Raw genomic sequence first — 19,479 nt, forward strand, 5'->3', positions numbered from 1 at the left:
GTGGCCCGGCCCAATCAGTGGAGGCGGCGGCGCGGCGGCCGCACAGAAAGCGCCGCCGGTCTGCTGCAGTCCACGCCCCCTTCCCGCTCGGGTGACAGTCGGTGGAAAGTCGCCTTTGCGATTTCTGGAGAGCGCCCAGCGGGGCCACGGCGTTCCTGCCGGGTCGGTGGTCCAGGGCCGGTGACAGAGAAACGGCTTTCTGGTGCCCCCCCCGCCCTTCCCCCTAGGCAGCCCGCACCTCCAGGGCCTGAAGATGCTGAGATCGACGTGGAATTTTCTCAAACGTCACAAAAAGAAATGTATCTTCCTGGGCACGGTCCTCGGAGGTGGGTGACAGCGTTCTTGGAACGGGGCGTGGGGCGGAGGGGATAGGAGAGGGGTGGCTGTCTTCTAAAATGGAGAGGCCGGCGGCCGCGGGCCGGCATAGGTAGAGGGGAGTCGTTCAACCCTCTTTGGGGAGCGGGCGACACACCTCCAGTGCTCCCCGTCTCCCCAGTTGTGGCGCGCGTGCCCGTCGCCCTGACACTGCCCTTACTCTGCTGGTCGCCGGTCCTTTGTTCTCACGGACCTTGGGAGAACTCACCACCATAAGTTTCTGTTTAAGACACCATTCTCGTATAGACACATGTTGTTGTTTAATGCTCTTCTGTTGTTTTTCCCGAGAGTCTGGGTTGCACTTTGGCGCTTTGCTCGGCTTTCCCCCTTCGTACAAGTTTCATAATATTCTAGGAGCTACCTCGGCTCTGTACGTCGAGTGTTGTGTGAAGGCGATTTGAACGTTTTGTAAATAGCACCCTGGTGCAGAAGGACAGGACGGTATACACTAGACGACAAAGGCACAAGGCAGTACTCAGCCCTGCTTCTGCTGTTTTGGAACACGAGCTGTGCAGTGAGCTGGGAAGTCGGACGGAGCTCTCCGGGTGTGCCGTCTTCCCCGGCTCCTCGGGGCTGGGATCGACGCCCAGGCAGGACCGAGTTGCAGAGGCTGAAAGGAGATGTAGGAACAGATAACCATCCCGAGAGCCTGTTTCGTCATATGCAATCATTGCATAGTGACAGGAATGTAAAGGAGCGAATAAAACGCCCGGTGAGATATAGGAGGAGAAAATGTAGGAATGTAAAGAAATTTTTAGAATTTGAGTCTTTTTGAGAAATATTGTCACTAACTACATGCTTTGGTTACAGAAACGTGTAAAAAAAAACAAGGAGAGAAATTTCCCAAGGAGTTGGGCTGCTTTTCTTTTACTATTACTAGGTTATATTCTATTATTTCCCTCCCCCCAAACAATTTGAAATTAACAATACTCTTAGCATCAGTGATTTAGACCTGTTGATTCTTGAAAGTTTGATGAGGCAAGGAGAGAGGCTTTTCCTAGTCTCTGAGATCTGTCATAATTTGATAAGGAAGAAATGCAGATTTTCTGAAAAAATTTTTTACAGATAAAATGTGTTTTCTGATATATTCAGCCACTGACATCTGTGTATTTAGGTTATGCTAAGACTGTTGAATCCATTTTATTTGTAGAAGCTAAAGATGTATGTCTGATGGAAGAAGTATAAAAAAGTATTTTTGCCACCACAAAAGGAAATGAAAGAATCTCTCTTTAGCAATCTCAGAAAGACTAGTATACCTTTCAAATTTATGGAAAAATCTAATGATACATTAAGAGCAATCATAGGGAAAGCAAAAGATTATACTTAAGAGGTAGTTATAGATTCTGTCAAAAATCTATTGAGAACTTTATAGTTACAGATTAAGAGGAATGAGAAAGACAAGGTTCAGAGAGACAAAGAAAATAATCCTAGTGTTTTATAACAAAAAAGTTAATCTAAAAGACAAAAAGTAGATGACCTTATGGCCTCATTTTTTTTTCTGCTTCAAGGGGAAAGGTCCTATAACTTGTTACATTTCAATTCATCTAATTCAAGAAATACTTATCAAGTGCCTGTAGTACTTATCAAAGTAATGTGATTGGAAATAGAGGATTTACAGAGATTTCTAATAGTGCTAGTTACCATTTTGTGCTAAGCTCTTGTATTCAGTGGGGATGACAACAGGATAGTTATTGTTATCCCCATTCAAGAATGTGGGAACTAGAGCCCTAAGAATTTAAGAAACGTGCCCAGGGTCTCAGAGTTGCTAAGAAGGAAGCTAGAATTCAAATCCAAGTGTGTTAGATCCCAAAGCACATTCTCTTTCCACACTATACTGTTTTGCCTTCACGGACTTAATAGTCTGTTAGAAATGAGAAGTGTCTTAGTCCATTCATGCTGCTGTAACAAAATACCACAGACTGGGTGGCTTATAAACGACATAAACTTATTTCTCACAGTTCTGGAGGCTGGAAGTCCAAGATGGGGTCAGAATGGTTAATTGAGGACTTGCTTCCAGGTTGCACACTTGTAGCCTCAAATGGCAGAAGGTGCTGTGGAAACTCTTTCATAAGAATACTAATCCCTTGTAGAAGGGCTTCACCCTCATTACCTAAACATCTCCCGGAGACCCCAACTTCTAATACCCTCATATCAGGCATTAGGATATCAATATATGAATTCGGGGCAGGAGGGCACACAAACATTCACAATCTAGCAACAAGTATACAAATAATTAAAGTACAAAACAAGCTGAAAAAATATTAACAGATCAAACTAACAGGTAGCATGTAAGATTATAAAAAAAAAAATCAAGAAAGGGCTTAATGAAAGCCACATATTAACAGGTTCAAAAGCTAGATATCAACATGCATGCTCCAAGAGGTAGGGAAAAAAAATCTAAGTAAAAACTTTGAGGTGCAGGCCTTCTTAAGTAGGGATTTCCTGCATTTTGGATGAGTTGCTTTAGACCAGTTTGTACAATTTGAGCAGTTTATGCAAAGACTAGATTTTGGTTCTCAAATTTTTTGACTGGAGGTATTCTTTATACTTTTAAAAATTAAGGGCTCTAACAAGGCTTTTAAAACTTGTATCTAATAGTTGCCATATTAGAAATTAGAACTAAGAAATATTTTAAATAATAATTTAAAAAATAGTAAACTTGTAACATATTAACATAATTATTTTTCTAACTTAGCAAGAAGAGTGGTATTGTTTTAAATTTTTGCAAATGTCTTTACTGTCTGGCTTAATTGAAGAAAGCTGGATTCTCATATTTCATTTTGTACTTAGTCATTTGCAATGCCACAGGTCATATAGCCTCTAGAATACGCCACTGTAAACTCATGAGAGAATGAGAATGAGCATCGACCTATGAACCAGGACATCAGGGTTGGATTCCCGGTCAGGTCACAGGCCTGGGTTGTGGGCTCGATCCCCAGGCCAGAATTCTGGCACCCAGTCACGATCTGATGCTCCTGAGCTCCATAATTTAGCTAATTAATTTTCTTTCTTCATTCTTATTTTCCTAGAGAGACAAATCTGACAAAATCAGAATTTATAAAATTTGAATGAGAACCTGAGTAAATTCGAATTTGTGTAGGAACTTAAGTGCTAACTCAAGAAAAATAATGGATTGTGGAACTTTACCCTAAATCCAGTATTAGTTTACTGGTTTACTAGGACTGCCATAACAAAGTACCACAAACTGAATGACTTAAGCAACAGAAATTTATTGTCTCATGGTTCTGGGGGCCAGAAGTCTAAGATCAGTGTGTTGGCAGGATTTGTTCCTTTTGGCTGTAAGAGAAGAATCTGTTTCAGAGCCCTCTCCTTGGCTTAGAGATGGCCATCTCCTCCCCGTTGACATAAGAACCGTTCAAACCTGTGGAGAAGTTTGTAAAAGTTTATTTCGGCCAAACTGACATCATGCCAGGAAGCAAGATCTCAGATGTTCCAGAGAATGACGGTTTTGCAGTTTCTTTTATAAATTTGGAACAAAAGAGGGAATGTATGGAAGATTATGTGAAAGTGAGAAAAGCAAGATACAGAATAGTTAACAAGATTATGTGCTCCCTCCAGGGTGGTTACTCCTTTGACCTATCTACAAAAGAGGATTATTCTGGCATTTCAAGGTTGTGTTTACCTAGATGCATAAGAACAATGGACAGGGCTTGCTTCAGGCAAAGATAAACTTTTTATAGGCGGTAGGTGTGACCTGCCCAGTTAGGGATTTATGATCTGGTCATCACCCTGTGAGGTTACTTTCAGTCATATTTATTAGAGAGCCCCCTTTTCATCCATATCCCTGTGTCTTTACATCATCTTTTCTCTACACATGCTTGTGTCTAAATTTTCTCTTCTTATAAGAACATCAATCAAATTGGATTACTCTCTACACATGCTTCTATCTAAATTTTCTCTTCTTAGCAGAACACCAGTCATTGGATTAGGGGCCACCTTAATGACCTCCCTTTAACTTGATTACCTCTGTAAAGACCCTATCTGCAAATACAGTAACATTCTGGAAGTACTGGAGCTTCAACATGGGACTTTAGGAGGGCACACAGTTCAACCATGACAATTCATTTTCTCCTTTTAGCTTTAGTTAGAATATACTACATTTATTAAACAAATACAGTAGTTCCTAAAGAATTTTTATCAGACACATTGAGAATCTAATGAAAGCAGTGGACCTTCCCTCTGGAAAACACATGCTAATCAAATTTACTATTATCCCAGAAAAAATGTTAGCTATACAAAGCTACACACAGGGCATTATTGTAGTGTTTCACTTTACGCTATCATTGTTTGAGAAGTAATAATTTTACACAAAACTTTTAGCAATCTGTTGTATAAACAAAATATAAGCAATTCATTGAGAAGTAACTGTTATATAACAGTTGCCTGTGAAAGAGTTACTTTGTGAAACATCAGTCAATTTCTTCATTTTGTTGGTTTTGTGACACCATCATCAGTTTAGGATAGAGCAGGGGTGGGCAAACTTTTTGATTCGAGGGCCACAATGGGTTCTTAAACTGGACCAGAGGGCCAGAACAAAAGCATGGATGGAGTGTTTGTGTGAACTAATATAAATTCAAAGTAAACATCATTACATAAAAGGGTACAGTCTTTTTTTTTTTTTAGTTTTATTCATTTCAAACGGGCCAGATCCGGCCCGCGGGCCGTAGTTTGCCCACGGCTGGGATAGAGTAAAAAGAAAGGTAGCTATGAAGACAATTATATGAAATTTATTTGTTCCTTAAGCATGATTATAATGCCTTTATTTGTACACAAACCTAACAGCAATCATACTTTATTTCCGCCTAAGTATTTGTACTACATACCCTTTTATTGAACTTGTTTTTAAGAATACATAACATGTTATCCGTCCATCTATAATGCTTATGTTAGTGAAAATAATTGTGGATGTGTGTTTGCTCTAGAGCTATTGTTCTCAACCTTCTGGCCCTTTAAATACAGTTCCTCATGTTGTGACCCAACCATAAAATTTTTGTTGCTACTTCATAACTGTAATGTTGCTACTGTTATGAATCATAATGTAAATATCTGATATGCAGGATGGTCTTAGGCGACCCCTTTGAAAGGGTCATTCGACCGCCAAAGGGGTCGCGACCCACAGGTTGAGAACTGCTGCTCTAGCGTTCCTGAGGAATGCTTCCTCCCCATCTGTGACAAACAGACCAAATTCAATTATTTAGGTCATGCACAATTATTAGGTTCTTTTTGGTAGATATTAGGGGCCCCAGACAGTTGGAGATAGGTGAGGATTAGTTACTCCCCTACAACCTTATTTGCCAGTTTTAATAAAGCAAATTCTGTCACACATAAAAACATCTGTTAGCAAGGCATAGGTAAAACAGTATGATAAGCTTGTTTTATGAATTCAGTGAAATCCCAATGTCCTTTTTGGTGCTACATTTTATCTTATATTTTTTAAAGTATTATATATTGATTGAAGAAAAGATGAAAAATACAGAGGAGCGAACAGAAGAAAAAAATCATCTGTTATCCCACTATTCAACAATGATAATTATTTATTATATGTTAGAAATTAAAGCCCATCTGTTTTTCTATGCAGTTGCTTTGCTTACATTAAAAAGAAAGACTTCTTATTTTATCATCTAAAATATAAAATGATTATCTCCTTGAGTCATTAACTATTTCATAGTGTGGTTTTTAATAGCTACATCAGATTCCATTGTATGGATAGACCGTAATTTATTTAAGCAGTTCCCTATTGCTGGTCATTTAGAATATCTCCAGTTTACTATTAAAGACTTTGTAGACTTAATTCCTTTGTTTTTCATACCTAGTCCTTATGTACCTGTCTATCTTTGGCTGTTAAAATGATAATCTCCTTTCCTTCTCTTTAAGTTACAATTCTTATATAATTCATTAATTTATATTTTTAAAAGTTATAATTTTTAGCATTTTGCTGATATAAGCATTATCTATACTAATAAAAGAGTAATATGCTAATTAGACTGGGAGACCTTCCCCACATCCTTCTGGACAAAGCCATGGTGGTGGGGCTGGGGCTGAGGCAGAGGCAGTTAGGGGCAATCAGGCCAGGAGGGGAGGGCAGTTGGGGGCGATCAGGCCAGTTAGGGGGTGCAGTTGGGGGTGAGAAGGCCGGCAGGCAGAGTGGTTAGGGGCAATCAGGCAGGCAGGCAGGTGAGCGGTTAGGAGCCAGTGGTCCCGGGTTGCGAGAGGGATGTCCAACTGCCGGTTTAGGCCCGGTCTCTGTGGAATCAGGCCTAAACCGGCAGTCGGACATCCCCCGAGGGGACCCAGATTGGAGAGGGTGCAGGCTGGGCTGAGGGACACCCTCCCCCGCGCCCCCCCCTGCACAAATTTCTTGCACCGGGCCACTAGTATTTTAATAAAGCAGGTTAAAATACTGTTTGGAATATTTAATACACTAGTTATTGGATTAATATACTAGCTTGTTTTAAATATAAAATTTTAGGAATATATATCCTGGGGAAATATGGACAGAAGAAAATCAGAGAAATACAAGAAAAGGAGGCTGCAGAATATATTGCTCAAGCACGACGACAGTATCATTTTGAAAGTAACCAGAGGACTTGCAATATGACAGGTAAGGCCAGAGAAAAATTTATACATGTACAAAGTTATTTAATGATTTATAGTAATTTTTTTATTTATAAGTTTTTTTTATTAAATCTTTATTGTTCAGATTATTACAGTTGTTCCTCTTTTTTCCCCCATGGCTCCCCTCCACCCGGTTCCCACCCCACCCTCTGCCCTTACCCCCCCCACTGTCCTCATCCATAGGTGTATGATTTTTGTCCAGTCTCTTCCTGCACCCCCCACACCCCTTTCCCCCCCGAGAATTATCAGTCCACTCCCTTTCTATGCCCCTGATTCTATTATATTCACCAGTTTATTCTGTTCATCAGATTTTTTATTCACTTGATTTTTAGATTCACTTGTTGATAGATATGTATTTGTTGTTCATAATTTATATCTTTACCTTTTTCTTCTTCTTCCTCTTCTTATAGAATATCTTTCAACATTTCATATAATACTGGTTTGGTGGTGATGAACTCCTTTAGCTTTTTCTTATCTGTGAAACTCTTTATCTGACCCTCAATTCTGAATGATAGCTTTGCTGGATAAAGTAATCTTGGTTGTAGGTTCTTGCTATTCATCACTTTGACTATTTCTTTCCACTCCCTTCTGGCCTGCATAGTTTCTGTTGAGAAATCAGCTGACAATCGTAACTAACTGTTTTTCTCTTGCTGCTTTTAAGATTCTCTCTTTGTCTTTTGCTCTTGGCATTTTAATTATGATGTGTCTTGGTGTGGTCCTCTTTGAATTCCTTTTGTTTGGGGTTCTCTGCGCTTCCTGGACTTGTAAGTCTATTTTTTTCACCAGGTAGGGGAAGTTTTCTGTCATTATTTCTTCAAATAGGTTTTCAGTATCTTGCTCTCTCTCTTCTTCTGGCACCCCCATAATTCAGATGTTGGCATGCTTGAAGTTGTCCCAGAGGCTCCTTACACTATCTTCATATTTTTGGATTCTTTTTTCTTTTTGCTTTTCCAGTTGGGTGCTTTTTACTTCTTTGTACTTCAAATCTTTGACTTGATTCTTGCGATCCTCTAGTCTGCTGTTGGATCTCTGTATAATATTCTTTATTTCAGCCAGTGTATGCTTAATTTATTAGTTGGTCCTTTTCCATATCCTCAAGGGTCTCACTAGATTTATCGAGGGTCTTACTAAATTTATCAGCAGTTTCTAGAAAATTCTTGAAAAACCTTATAACCGTGGTTTTGAACTCTATATCCAATAGTTTGCTTTCCTCCATTTCTGTCATTTGTGACCTGTTTCTTTGTCTCCGCATTTTTTATGCTTCCCTGTGTTGATAGAGTGGCTTTCTATGCTAGGTGTCCTATGGGGCCCAGTGACTCAGCCTCCCCAATTACCTGAGGTGGACACTCTTGGTGCACCCCTTTGTGGGCTGTGTGCACAGTGTTGTAGTTAAGCCTTGATTGTAGTTGGTATTACTGGGAGGAATTGACCTCCAGGCCAATTGTCTGTGAGAATCAGCTGTGTCTACAGTGGGAGAACTTCTGTGCTGGAGACACCCTTCTGGGGCAAGACTTGCTTCAGTGGGGCTTTGGTGCTCACTGAGTCTGCCCCCTGAGTGTGTCCCTTATGGATCTGAGGAGTCCTACTCTGGATGGTCCCACTCTGACCATTAGGTACACTGGCACTTGGATTTCTAAGGAAGTGCTAATTTAGCCTCTGCCTGAGGTTACCCAGCAGGAGCTACAGAGAGATCTGCAGATTCCTCTTCTTTGTTTGGGGTTTGGAGATGCCCAGATGAGGCCCAGCTGTGAAGCAGTGCAAGCTGCTGTGGGGCCTTGGGCCTTCTTTTGGATGTTCTGGGTCTCTCTGACCCAGCTACAGTTTGTTAGGTAATTTTCAGATTGCAAAGGGCCAGGCCTTTCATATGCAGAAGCCTCTGGTCACAGCTTGGGTGGGGCAGGGTCTCAGGGAATCAACAGGGCAGAGCAAACAGCTATGGCTGATCCTCAGCGCTGCCCTAAGAGGCCCTGACTCTCAGTGTCCCGCGGTAATTGCTGCAAGCACCTCTGAGAGAAAGCCACCCTTGAGTTCTGCCTGATGCCAGACAGTCCAGTTTCTCCCCGTATGAGTCTGGGTCCCCAGAGACTCACCCAGAACTGGAGTTCAGGGCCGTCGGAAGCTTGTGTCTCCATCCCGATTGAAAAAGACAACTGCGTCCTCAGTTGCCAGCCCTTTCCTCGTGCGCCTCCGTACCTCTGCACTTTACTCCCGCACCTCCTCTGAGTCTCAGTGTGCTTTTCTCTTTCCTTCTAGTTGTAGAATTTCCACTCAGCCAGCCTTCCTGTGGTTCTGGATGATGTCCGTTTTGTCTTTTAGTTGTATTTTTGACGTGTTTGTGCGAGGCAGCAATTTCAGGTGTTTACCTATGCCGCCATCTTGGTTTCTCCTGATTTACATTAATTTTTATACCTCCAGGACAGAAAAGGCAAAGGAAGAATGATAAAATCTAGCAAGTATTTAATTCATTATTTAACTAAAATACATGTGGATTTTTAAAATCAATATACAATATAAATGTTCATTCATTCATTTTATTTATTCATTCAGCAAATAATTTGGGTACCCAACAGTGTTTTTTGAAAACAGAAGGTGAATGATTTAAAAAAAAAAAAAAAAAGCTCCCTGACCTTCAGAGTTTATATGCTAGTGAGAGAAAAACAGGATAATCATCAAATAAGTAACTTTGAGCAGTGACAGTTTCTATAAGGAGAATAAAGCTGTGGGAAGGGTGGGGTTGCTCTTTAAGATAAGGCAGTCTGGAGAGTCCGGCCTCTTTGAGGAGAAATCAAATGATACAATGGAGGAAGCCATGCAAAAGCCAAAATGCCTGAAGTGGGAACCAGCATGGCACATTCAAGAAACAGCACAGAGGCTATGTAGCTAAAGCAGTGGTCAGCAAACCGTGGCTCTCAAGCCACATGCGGCTCTTTGGCCCCTTGAGTGTGGCTCTTCCACAAAATACCACGTGCGGGTGCGTACGTACAGTGCAATTGAAACTTCGTGGCCCATGCACAGAAGTCGGTTTTCGGAAAGGAGAAAGACGAAACAAGTATACAAGACGAGTCTGGATGGGAGAGTTGGAAGGGGTCGACCTCAGTGAATGTACCTCAATCAGACTGAGGACACTTTTATCAAAGGCCAGCTTAGGAGTACCCTAATTAAGTTAATAACAATGTACCTACCTATATAGTTTAAGTTTAAAAAATTTGGTTCTCAAAAGAAATTTCAGTCGTTGTACTGTTGATATTTGGCTCTGTTGACTAATGAGTTTGCCGACCACTGAGCTAGAGCAATGAGCAGTAACAGAGTGATAGGAAGGAAGGCTGCAGGTAGGCTTGATCCCATTGGGCCTTATCTGTCATAGTAAACAGTCATAAGTTTGTTAAATTTACAGTAAGCAACTACACACCTGTAAGTTTAGCACTATAGTGTATACTCAAGCAGTGTTAATTAATGGTAACAATTTAACCTCCAGAGCTAGAAACCTACTGGGAGAATGCCATACCAAAATCATTCGAATGGCATAACTCCTGAAAAAGTTAGTTCTCAAATCCATGTCGAACGTGGTGGGATTATTTTGGGGGGAAGGCGGGGCTTAAAAAATATTTAAAGCTTAATCCTTTCACTAACATTTTTTCAAGAACAATTAATTTAGAACAAATTTATAAAGGTAAATTCTCTTTGTGAAATTTTAAAAGTAAAATTTTTTTCAGAGTTGAAAAGACTTTTATTTTTAGTTCAGCTCCATTTGACAGATAAAGAGGCTGATATTAGGAGGTAAAGAGACACATCTAAAATAGCTGGAGTATGATTTTTATATTTAAAATGATAATACTTAATTCTATAAAGCAAATAGTAATCATAAATACTGGATAAGGCACAATGAGTAAGAGCAAAGGCTCAAGGATAAGTCAGATCTGGTTCAGTTCCCAGTTTTGCCTTGTATTATCTGTGTGTGGGGGGGCAAATCTAAATCTTAGTTCTCTCCTTTATAAAATTATCATCATAAAACCCAGTTCATGAATGTTTTGTGATGTGATGGGATAATACAGATAAAGTGCTTTGTACACAATACTCAGTAAAGAACTTTTTTTAAAATGGCATAATCATTTAAATTGATATTTAGCATTCAATATAGTGGTGCTACCAAGGAGATTTTAATGAATTTTTAAAGACTAAGAACAATCCAGTTTTGCTTCAGAAAATTGAAAAAGGTAGGTCCTGGAGTCTCAAAATATATCTCAGTTTGGCATGGATCCTTGTGTCAGTCTGTCCTCTGGAAAGCAGATAGTAAGATGGGATTAGATGTAGGAGAAATTAATTGGAAGGAAGCACCTATGAAGAATAAAGGGGAGGGAGCAGAAGTAGACAAGGAAATCCTTTAGACCACAATGCAGGTCTGACCAGTGAATTGAAAGGGAGAAGGAAGGAAGATTAAGTAAGAAGAGTCTCTATGTACAGTGCAGTTCTCAGAAGGTTTCAGCAGGCCAGTGTAGAGTTCTCAAGCCAAAGTCCCCTGGTAGATGTGTGTCAGGATGGCCGAATGGTGTAAGGCACCAGACTCAAAGTTCCCTGTTAGAGGAGTCCCACTGGAATGGGCCTGCTTCAGTATCCCCACTGAGCATTCTCATTGGCTGGGAGCAGTGCAGGCATGGTAATGGTCCATGTAGAGAGGTGGCAGCTGTGGCTATCAGCTAACAATCTCCTCCCAGAAGAAGATGTGGTGGCACATTTCCATGACCATCTCAGCCCTCAGATGAATAAATAGCTGACCACAGGCAATTCAAAATAAAATATGGTAATCAATATAAGCCAAAATATAGGTTCTGAAAAACTTTCCAAATTAGCTTTCTGGTATGCATTGATAATGGGGTTACAAATCATATGATTAAATTTTTTATCATTTTGAATAAGATGTAATGGATATACTATAACAAATTTAGTACTTTTAGGTAAATGTAGCTAGTTTTTCTGCCCAAGAAATTATCTCCAACTTGAAAGATAGCATCTAATGACTGTGTTTCTGTGCCCTGACTGTTGGCTTTATCTTCTTCATGATTTTACTAAAGATTTGGAAGGAATGCTTATCAAATTTACAAATGACACACTGCTTGGGTGCATAGCTGACACTGTAAATGAAGTTTTAGGATGCAAAATAGTCTTGTTTCATATAAGTGCTAGATTGGAATAAGTGAATTGTCTGCATTAAAAGTCAGTGGTACAGATAGAATTATCTAAGCTTGCTTGGAAGCAAGGTGTATGAGTAACGTTTGGGAATTCTAAATGAGCATAGGCTTGTTCTGAACAAATAGTATGCTGTTACTTATTTGGGGATACTAATTTAATCTGAGACTTTAGTAAGAAAGTCTATGGTTCAGATCAAAAGTAGTTACAGCATGCTCTGCAGTAGTCAGAGTACGTACGGGTCCATTTCTGCCTCTCACACACATGTTAAGAAGATACAAACTAGAATGTGTCAGAAGACGCTAAGTAAGGGTAATAATAAGCACAAACACTTATTGAGCATTTCCATATGCAGAGAAGCAGTGTTTTAAATGCTTTATATGTCTCAATCCTTACAACGATCCTGTGAGGTACAGCTAGTGTCATTCTTGGTTTACAGATGAGGATACTGAGGCACAGAGAGGTTAAGTTACTTGCTTAGGGTCATACACATACATGGCTGGCGAAGGGTTGTCTTGTGATTTGTGGTTGTACTGGATATGTTTATCATGGAGACCAAATGGCTAAAACAGACATGAATGCTGTATTGAACCAGATACAGAATTATATTTGTTCAGTGTTCATACAGAAGAGAAGAGTAGACTTGTCTTTGGTTCAATAGGCTAAAGTGGAAAGTAAAAAGCTCCTACCTCTCAGGAGAATTATTGAAGAGATTCTCCTCAAATCATGTTTTACTACACAATCTTTAAACTAGTTCCCTACTAACTCCATTTGCTGAATGTAGGACTCTAGCCTTGCTTGTTCTGGGAAAGGTAACATATCATGTTTGGCCAAATATAGATAGACAAGTACACTAAGAGGTAAGCCACCTTTTACTCAGTTGGCTCTGAGCTACTACTTGAGTTAATATTCTAAATACCTCAGGTGAGCCTTGGCAGATATTGCCCAGTGGTTGGAGTGTTGTCCGGTGCACCGAAGGGTCATAGGTTCAATTCCCGGTCAAGGGCCGGTACCTGGGTTGCAGATTTGAACCCAAGCCCCTGTTGGGGTGTGTGCAGGAGGCAACCAACAATGTCTTTCTCTCACATTGATGTTTTTCTTTCTCTCCATCCCTCTCTTCCACTCTAAAAAGTTAAAGGAAAAAATATCCTAGGTAAGGATTAACAAAAACAAATAAATACCTCCAGTGATTTAATCATACAGCTTGAGGAAGTATGCTAAAGCTGCATAGTACAGTACTGAAATAAATATCTAGAGTCGGTTAAAAGCTGAATGTTCTATAGAAAAAAATAATGTGGATTTTGTAATTAATAAGCCTTGCCTACAGGAAGTAAAAAACATACACTAAAGTTCTCCCTTTTAGAATGTGAGATTTATAATCGACTTTTTAAAAATTATTATTACTTAGTGTTATAAACTCATTTTAAATTTATATGTGTACATTTTCCCAATATTTCTTATACCATGCATAGAGCCATAAATGAAACAACTCCTATAAATTACATGTAATCTTTCTTCCATAGAGTACTGTATTTTATTTTATCTTCATGTTACTCTTGGGAGTTACAGGCAGTAGCCATTGGCAAAACTAGAACTACGGCTTAGCAACTCTTCATTCCTGGTGACTTTTGCCGAGCCTATAATAAATGCTTATCACTTTGTAGTGTTTAATATATAAGTGTTTTTCTAAAATTAGAAGTAAAACGTGAAGCAAAAAGTATAGCTAAAGATAATAATGTTATTTTAAATCATTTTATTATATCAGAAATAGACTTTTTTTGTAAAGAAAATTTGGAGAGTACAGAAAATAGAAAAAAAAGAATCACCCATAATCCATAGCCCAGATGCCATCACTGTTGGCATCTGGGAATAATTCTTCCCATACTTTTTCCTATGTATACTTGTTTACATTGCTATAATCATAGTATGTATAAAATTTTGTTCACTTAACATAAGCAGATAAATGATTTATTAGTATATAATCCATCTTTATTAACATTAATAATAATTATTTGAAAACTCTAATCCTGGCCTTCCTCCCAGCCCTTGTTAGTTGCTAGTCCTGTCATATGGCCTAAAACAATGTGCATTTTTCAGGGAAGGCAGTCATAGCACTTGTGACCTCTTTTATTTTCTGTTTGTGTTACAGTGCTGTCCATGCTTCCAACACTGAGAGAGGCCTTAATGCAGCAACTCAATTCTGAGAGCCTCACAGCTCTGCTAAAAAACAGGTAAATGCAAGGTACAGTATTTTTTTACTTATATACTTGCACTTAAAGTGTGTACAATTCACTGAAATACTTTTCAAACATCTTTGTTTCCTTGTTTTTTTCTTTCTAATTAAAGCTTACAATATATAGGCTTATTTGGAAAGAAATACTAACTATATCTTTGAATTCATATTTTATTTTGTCCATTTATTTATACTCTACCTTGATGCACAAAATATTTGGGTGAACAAATATTTATATACATTCTGGTTTTTATATAAATAGATCTTATATCACTGACATTACTCAGAAATGTAATTATTGAGTCCTTATGGAATGTGTTTCTGAACCAAATACTAAGTTATGTTGAACAGTGGGCTTCTTAGAGAGTTTACAATTTAAGAGGTAAATCATGTGAACATGCATTTTAGGTAAATAAGGCATATGAACTTATATTTTATTTTATTTTTTTCTTTATTGATTAAGGTATTACATATGTGTCCTTATCACCCCATTGTTCCCCCCCCACCCCCCTGAACTTACATTTTATATTATTTACAAAGTGAAGTACAAATACAACATGAGCAACAGTAATGATAATTTACCTTACCTTGACAGTTTACTGGCTACACAGCACTTTCACACATAGGACCTTGTATATGGAGTGCAGTATGTGTTGGGTATTCTAATTTGGTGGTGCTGTGTAAATTTGAGAAGAGCTCTAGAAAGAAATGGCTTCTTATTTTAATGGACAAGATGGAGGGAAATGGTCTCAATAAATAAATTTTAATCATTGTGGCCTTACTGAAATATTCACTTTCCTAGTAATCATCCTTCAATACCCAGGGGAAGAAAGTGCTATTTCTTTTTTTTTTTTTTTTAATATATTTTATTGATTTTTTACAGAGAGGAAGGGAGAGAGATAGAAAGCCAGAAACATCGATGAGAGAGAAACATCGATCAGCTGCCTCCTGCACACCTCCCACTGGGGATATGCCCGCAACCAAGGCACATGCCCTTGACCGGAATTGAACCCGGGACCCCTCAGTCCGCAAGCCGACACTCCATCCACTGAGCCAAACCAGTCAGGGCGAAAGTGCTATTTCTGAACTCTCTCTGTGCCAGGCCCAGTGCAGATACCTTACATACATGCTCCCATTTAATTTTCACATTGGATTAATTTTCACACTTGTTCCATTTAATTTTCACAATATCCTTGTGAGGCAGATATTTTCATTCATTTTGCACATAGGAATTTACTGCTCAGATAGCTTCAATAGCAAGCTGGAAAATGTCTTTGAAACATTTTCTGTATTCAGAGAATACCTCCCAAAGTAACAATAGATTTGTGTACTTGGAAATTTTTTTATCTGATTAAAATGTAATTCTATGATAAGGGGTTTTCCTTCTAAATTTCATCTTTATTAGAGGTTGACATAATTTCACCATTACTTACAGATGTAAGTTCAGTTTATGTTAGTTCATATAATTATATAAAGAAGAAACATATCAGCAGATTACTCCCAAGTAAATCTTTAATTATCACATATATGTCCATAAATAGGGGATAAATAAATATGTATATAAGTAGGGAATAAAAATGTATTTTAATTATCTTAAGTTTTAGTTTTATTAGGGAGACATGACAAATGAAATAAATGAGTAGCACTTTTATAATAGCAACATAAAAACAGTGGCATTCTTCCTTCTTGGTGACTCTTTCCTGCAAGGCCCTAGGTTCCCTGTGATAATTAACAAAGGGTCTCTTTCCCTTTAAGACATTGCCATCCTAGGAAGGAAGTAGATGAAATAAATTATAATTCAAGACATGGTATGTTTGATCTGTGGTTTTAAAAAATGCAAAAGCAAAATGTGGGGTGAAGATGTGTTGGGCTAGAGAAAACAGGGATTCGTTTTGAAGGCTAATCTTGGACAGCTTTAAAGAAAAGGTGTCATTCCTCTTTTCTTACTCCATTGCAGAGAGGAGAATTTCTTAAGTTCCTAAGAGTTTAAAATGGGCAACAGTTCTAATTTGCTGTTTCCTTCTTATATCTCAGTGTTATTTTTCCTTACCTTCCTTTTGATTTGAAATTACTGTTTGCAGTTTGAAGAAAAAAAATGTCCATTTGAAAGACATTTGCATAAAGAGGGACTTGAACCCTTACAAAGTATAATTAAATAGGCCTCCAACCTAATGATTGTTTTTGTATTAGTTTTCAGTCAACTAAGGTCTCTTATAAGTCTGTCAAGCAAGTTACTTTTCTCTTTAAACTAATTATGATAATAGCTGATCAGAAATAAAGAAAAGATTTGGTAGTCTTATTTTGTAAGTTTAGCAAATAGGCTTCCATCACTGTTTTTAGTACTTGGCATTCTTATTGAAGATCGATAATGACATTGATGTTTTGGTGACAAAGAATCTTTAATATCTTCTATCAAAAGAGAAATAGAACACTTTGAAAGGATTAGTTTAATTCTTAAGACATTTTAGTGACACTAAATAATTCAAAGTATGAATTCATGATGTATTTTATCTCTTTGAACGTATGTTCATATAAGTATATAAATACACATATATGTACTATCTTAGTCTGCTGAAGAAGCTTAGAATTGCTACCCAGTAGTGATGAATATCTTTAATCGAAGGTTGCCATCTCAGACTACCTTTTCCTGCAACCAGGAACTAGGACTCTTGGAGAAATAGCTGATTTCAGATCTGCAGCAAGAAATGAACAAGATAAACACAGACAGTTTTTTATGTCAGAAAGCAAGGAAGCTATCAAAGACTAAATGGGGTCATGTCAAAAGGATTCAGGAACTAACCTGAATAGTTCACCCCCACTTGGTCAAAGATGGACAATTTGAACATTAATAAGAATAAGTAAAGTGAGTTGAAATACATCAAATATATATTTAAATTCATGTGTCTGTAATGATACTTTAAAACAAAAAAATACTTCATTATTTACCTTTGAATGATTATAGAATCTACTTCATTATATGTAAAATGGTAAATGTGGGGAAAAATAAACATTGTTTCTGTTTTTCCTACATGATTTTATAATACATACTAGAGGCCCAGTGCATGAAATTTGTGCACTTGAGAGGGGTCCCTCAGCCCGGCCTGCACCCTCTCACAGTCCGGGAACCCTGGGGAGCGGGCCTAACCCATCAGTAGGACATCCTTAGTGCTGCCACGGAGTCAGGAGAGGCTCCCACCACTGCTGCTGTGCTCACCAGCCATGAGCTTTTGTGTTGAGTGTCTGCCCCCTGGTGGTCAGTGCTCGTCATAGCAACTGGTTGTTCTGCCGTTTGGTTGACTTGCATATTAGCCTTTTATTACATAGGATATGCATATGCTCTGAAAAAGGAAAAAAGACTAGAAGGATATATACTAATATGCTAGTGCAAATAGTTGTTATCACTGGTTACTGAAATTATAGTTGTTTTTTACTATATTTTGTGGGTTTTGTTTTTGCAGTTGCCCTGTATAAACTATAATTAAATATACAGCTACAAAATGCAAAGTTTTCTGTTAGATGATCTGAATATTATTTTCATATATTCTGATTTTTTTCTTTAGGCCTTCAAACAAGTTAGAAATATGGGAAGATCTGAAGATAATAAGTAAGCTTACATACTCTATGACAGCAGCACATCCTTAAAATATTTCTAAAGGGAAAATTTTGTACTCTATGTGGATGACTCTTCTTTATCTCATAGAGTTGTCAGGATTAGATAATTCTCATAAAACAAGTAGTTCAGTGTCTGGTCATAGAAAGTACTGAGTGAGTATTAATAGTGTAGGTGGTATTATTGTTATTGTTATGATAATATGTACACCTGTCCTAGACTACATATGCTTATACTAGGTACTGATATCTGCAATATTATACTTTAAAGTTTTTATTCCAACCCAGATAGTAACTTTACTTTGTATTGTGTGCAAACTTTCATTAGTGATAAAAGTTTGAAGCAAAGAACTGTCCTAGCACATATATATATCCATGTCTTATAACTTCATACTATCATTCCTACATTTTCCCATCCATTCAACTAATCTTTATCAACTGAATCATGCTTAAGCCTTCCTGTTTGAAAATAAATTAAATCTTTGTAGTACCCTCTTTTTCCTTTGATCTATTATGCAGTCTCACACCCCTATATAATACCAAATATTTCTACATTCCCTTCTCCTCACTCCCACTCACTCTTTGACACACTACAGCCTGGATTCTACTCCCATGTCTCCACCCATGCAGATCTTGCAACATTAGTAGTAACTTTTATGTTGCTAAATCCACTGGACATTTTTCTCCTGTAGACCTCATGGCAGCAGTCAACACCTTTGCACTCTCCTCTGTTTTGAACACTGTGCTATGCTACTGTGACACATCATCTCCAGATGTCTCCCTGTGTTTCTGTGCCTTCCCCTAACCCTTTAATGGGCTCATCCTCCTTTGCCTGCCTTTGAAAACTGGAGTTCTTCCAAGCTTAGTAAAATTCTTTTACTCTGAATTAGCTCCCTGGGAAAACCAGAGTTCTGAGGCTGCAACTCTTAGTGCTTCCCAGCCCTTTCTTATTTAACCTTTTAAAGTTAATAATATATAATCCTTCATTCAATACATTGGTTATTGTTTTAAGAGATCATACCTAATGTACATTAAAAAGTTATAAGATAGACTTTGAAATATTTTGAATTGATATATTTTTGTATTTGAAACAGTTACAAATGTATTTTTAAGTCATCTTATGAAAAAATAACCATAGCAATGATTCATGTCTTTACACATTTATTTATGTTTTAATAATAGTACCAATGGTTGTTTTTTTTTCCTCTATGAAGGTTTTACAAGAAGTATTGTAGCTGTATATAGTACATGTATGCTGGTGGTTCTTTTGCGAGTCCAATTAAACATTATTGGTGGATATATTTACCTGGATAATGCAGCAGTTGGCAAAAATGGCACTGTAAGTGGAATAAAGTTAAATAGATAGTGTCCTTTGTTTCAAGAGGTTCTAATTTTAACTGAATATTACTACTTTTGATAATTTATCTAAATTAAATATCTTT

General features: G+C 38.0%; 1 protein-coding gene across 1 annotated transcript in view; it reads left to right on the forward strand.

The window, feature by feature from the left end:
- Positions 1 to 64: 64 nt before the first annotated feature.
- PEX3 (peroxisomal biogenesis factor 3) overlaps positions 65 to 19,479 on the forward strand; it is a 31,808-nt gene continuing 12,393 nt past the window's right edge. Inside the window, exons 1-5 of the mRNA XM_070417820.1 lie at positions 65 to 326; positions 6,866 to 6,997; positions 14,345 to 14,426; positions 17,989 to 18,032; positions 19,252 to 19,376. Of these exons, the coding sequence (XP_070273921.1) occupies positions 254 to 326; positions 6,866 to 6,997; positions 14,345 to 14,426; positions 17,989 to 18,032; positions 19,252 to 19,376 (456 nt within the window). The 5' untranslated portion in view covers positions 65 to 253. The remainder of the gene's footprint in view (positions 327 to 6,865; positions 6,998 to 14,344; positions 14,427 to 17,988; positions 18,033 to 19,251; positions 19,377 to 19,479) is intronic.

This window comes from Myotis yumanensis, unplaced genomic scaffold, assembly GCF_028538775.1.
Source record: "Myotis yumanensis isolate MYYU_CA2020_CCGP unplaced genomic scaffold, mMyoYum1.0.hap1 SCAF_6, whole genome shotgun sequence".
Taxonomy (NCBI): domain Eukaryota; kingdom Metazoa; phylum Chordata; class Mammalia; order Chiroptera; family Vespertilionidae; genus Myotis; species Myotis yumanensis.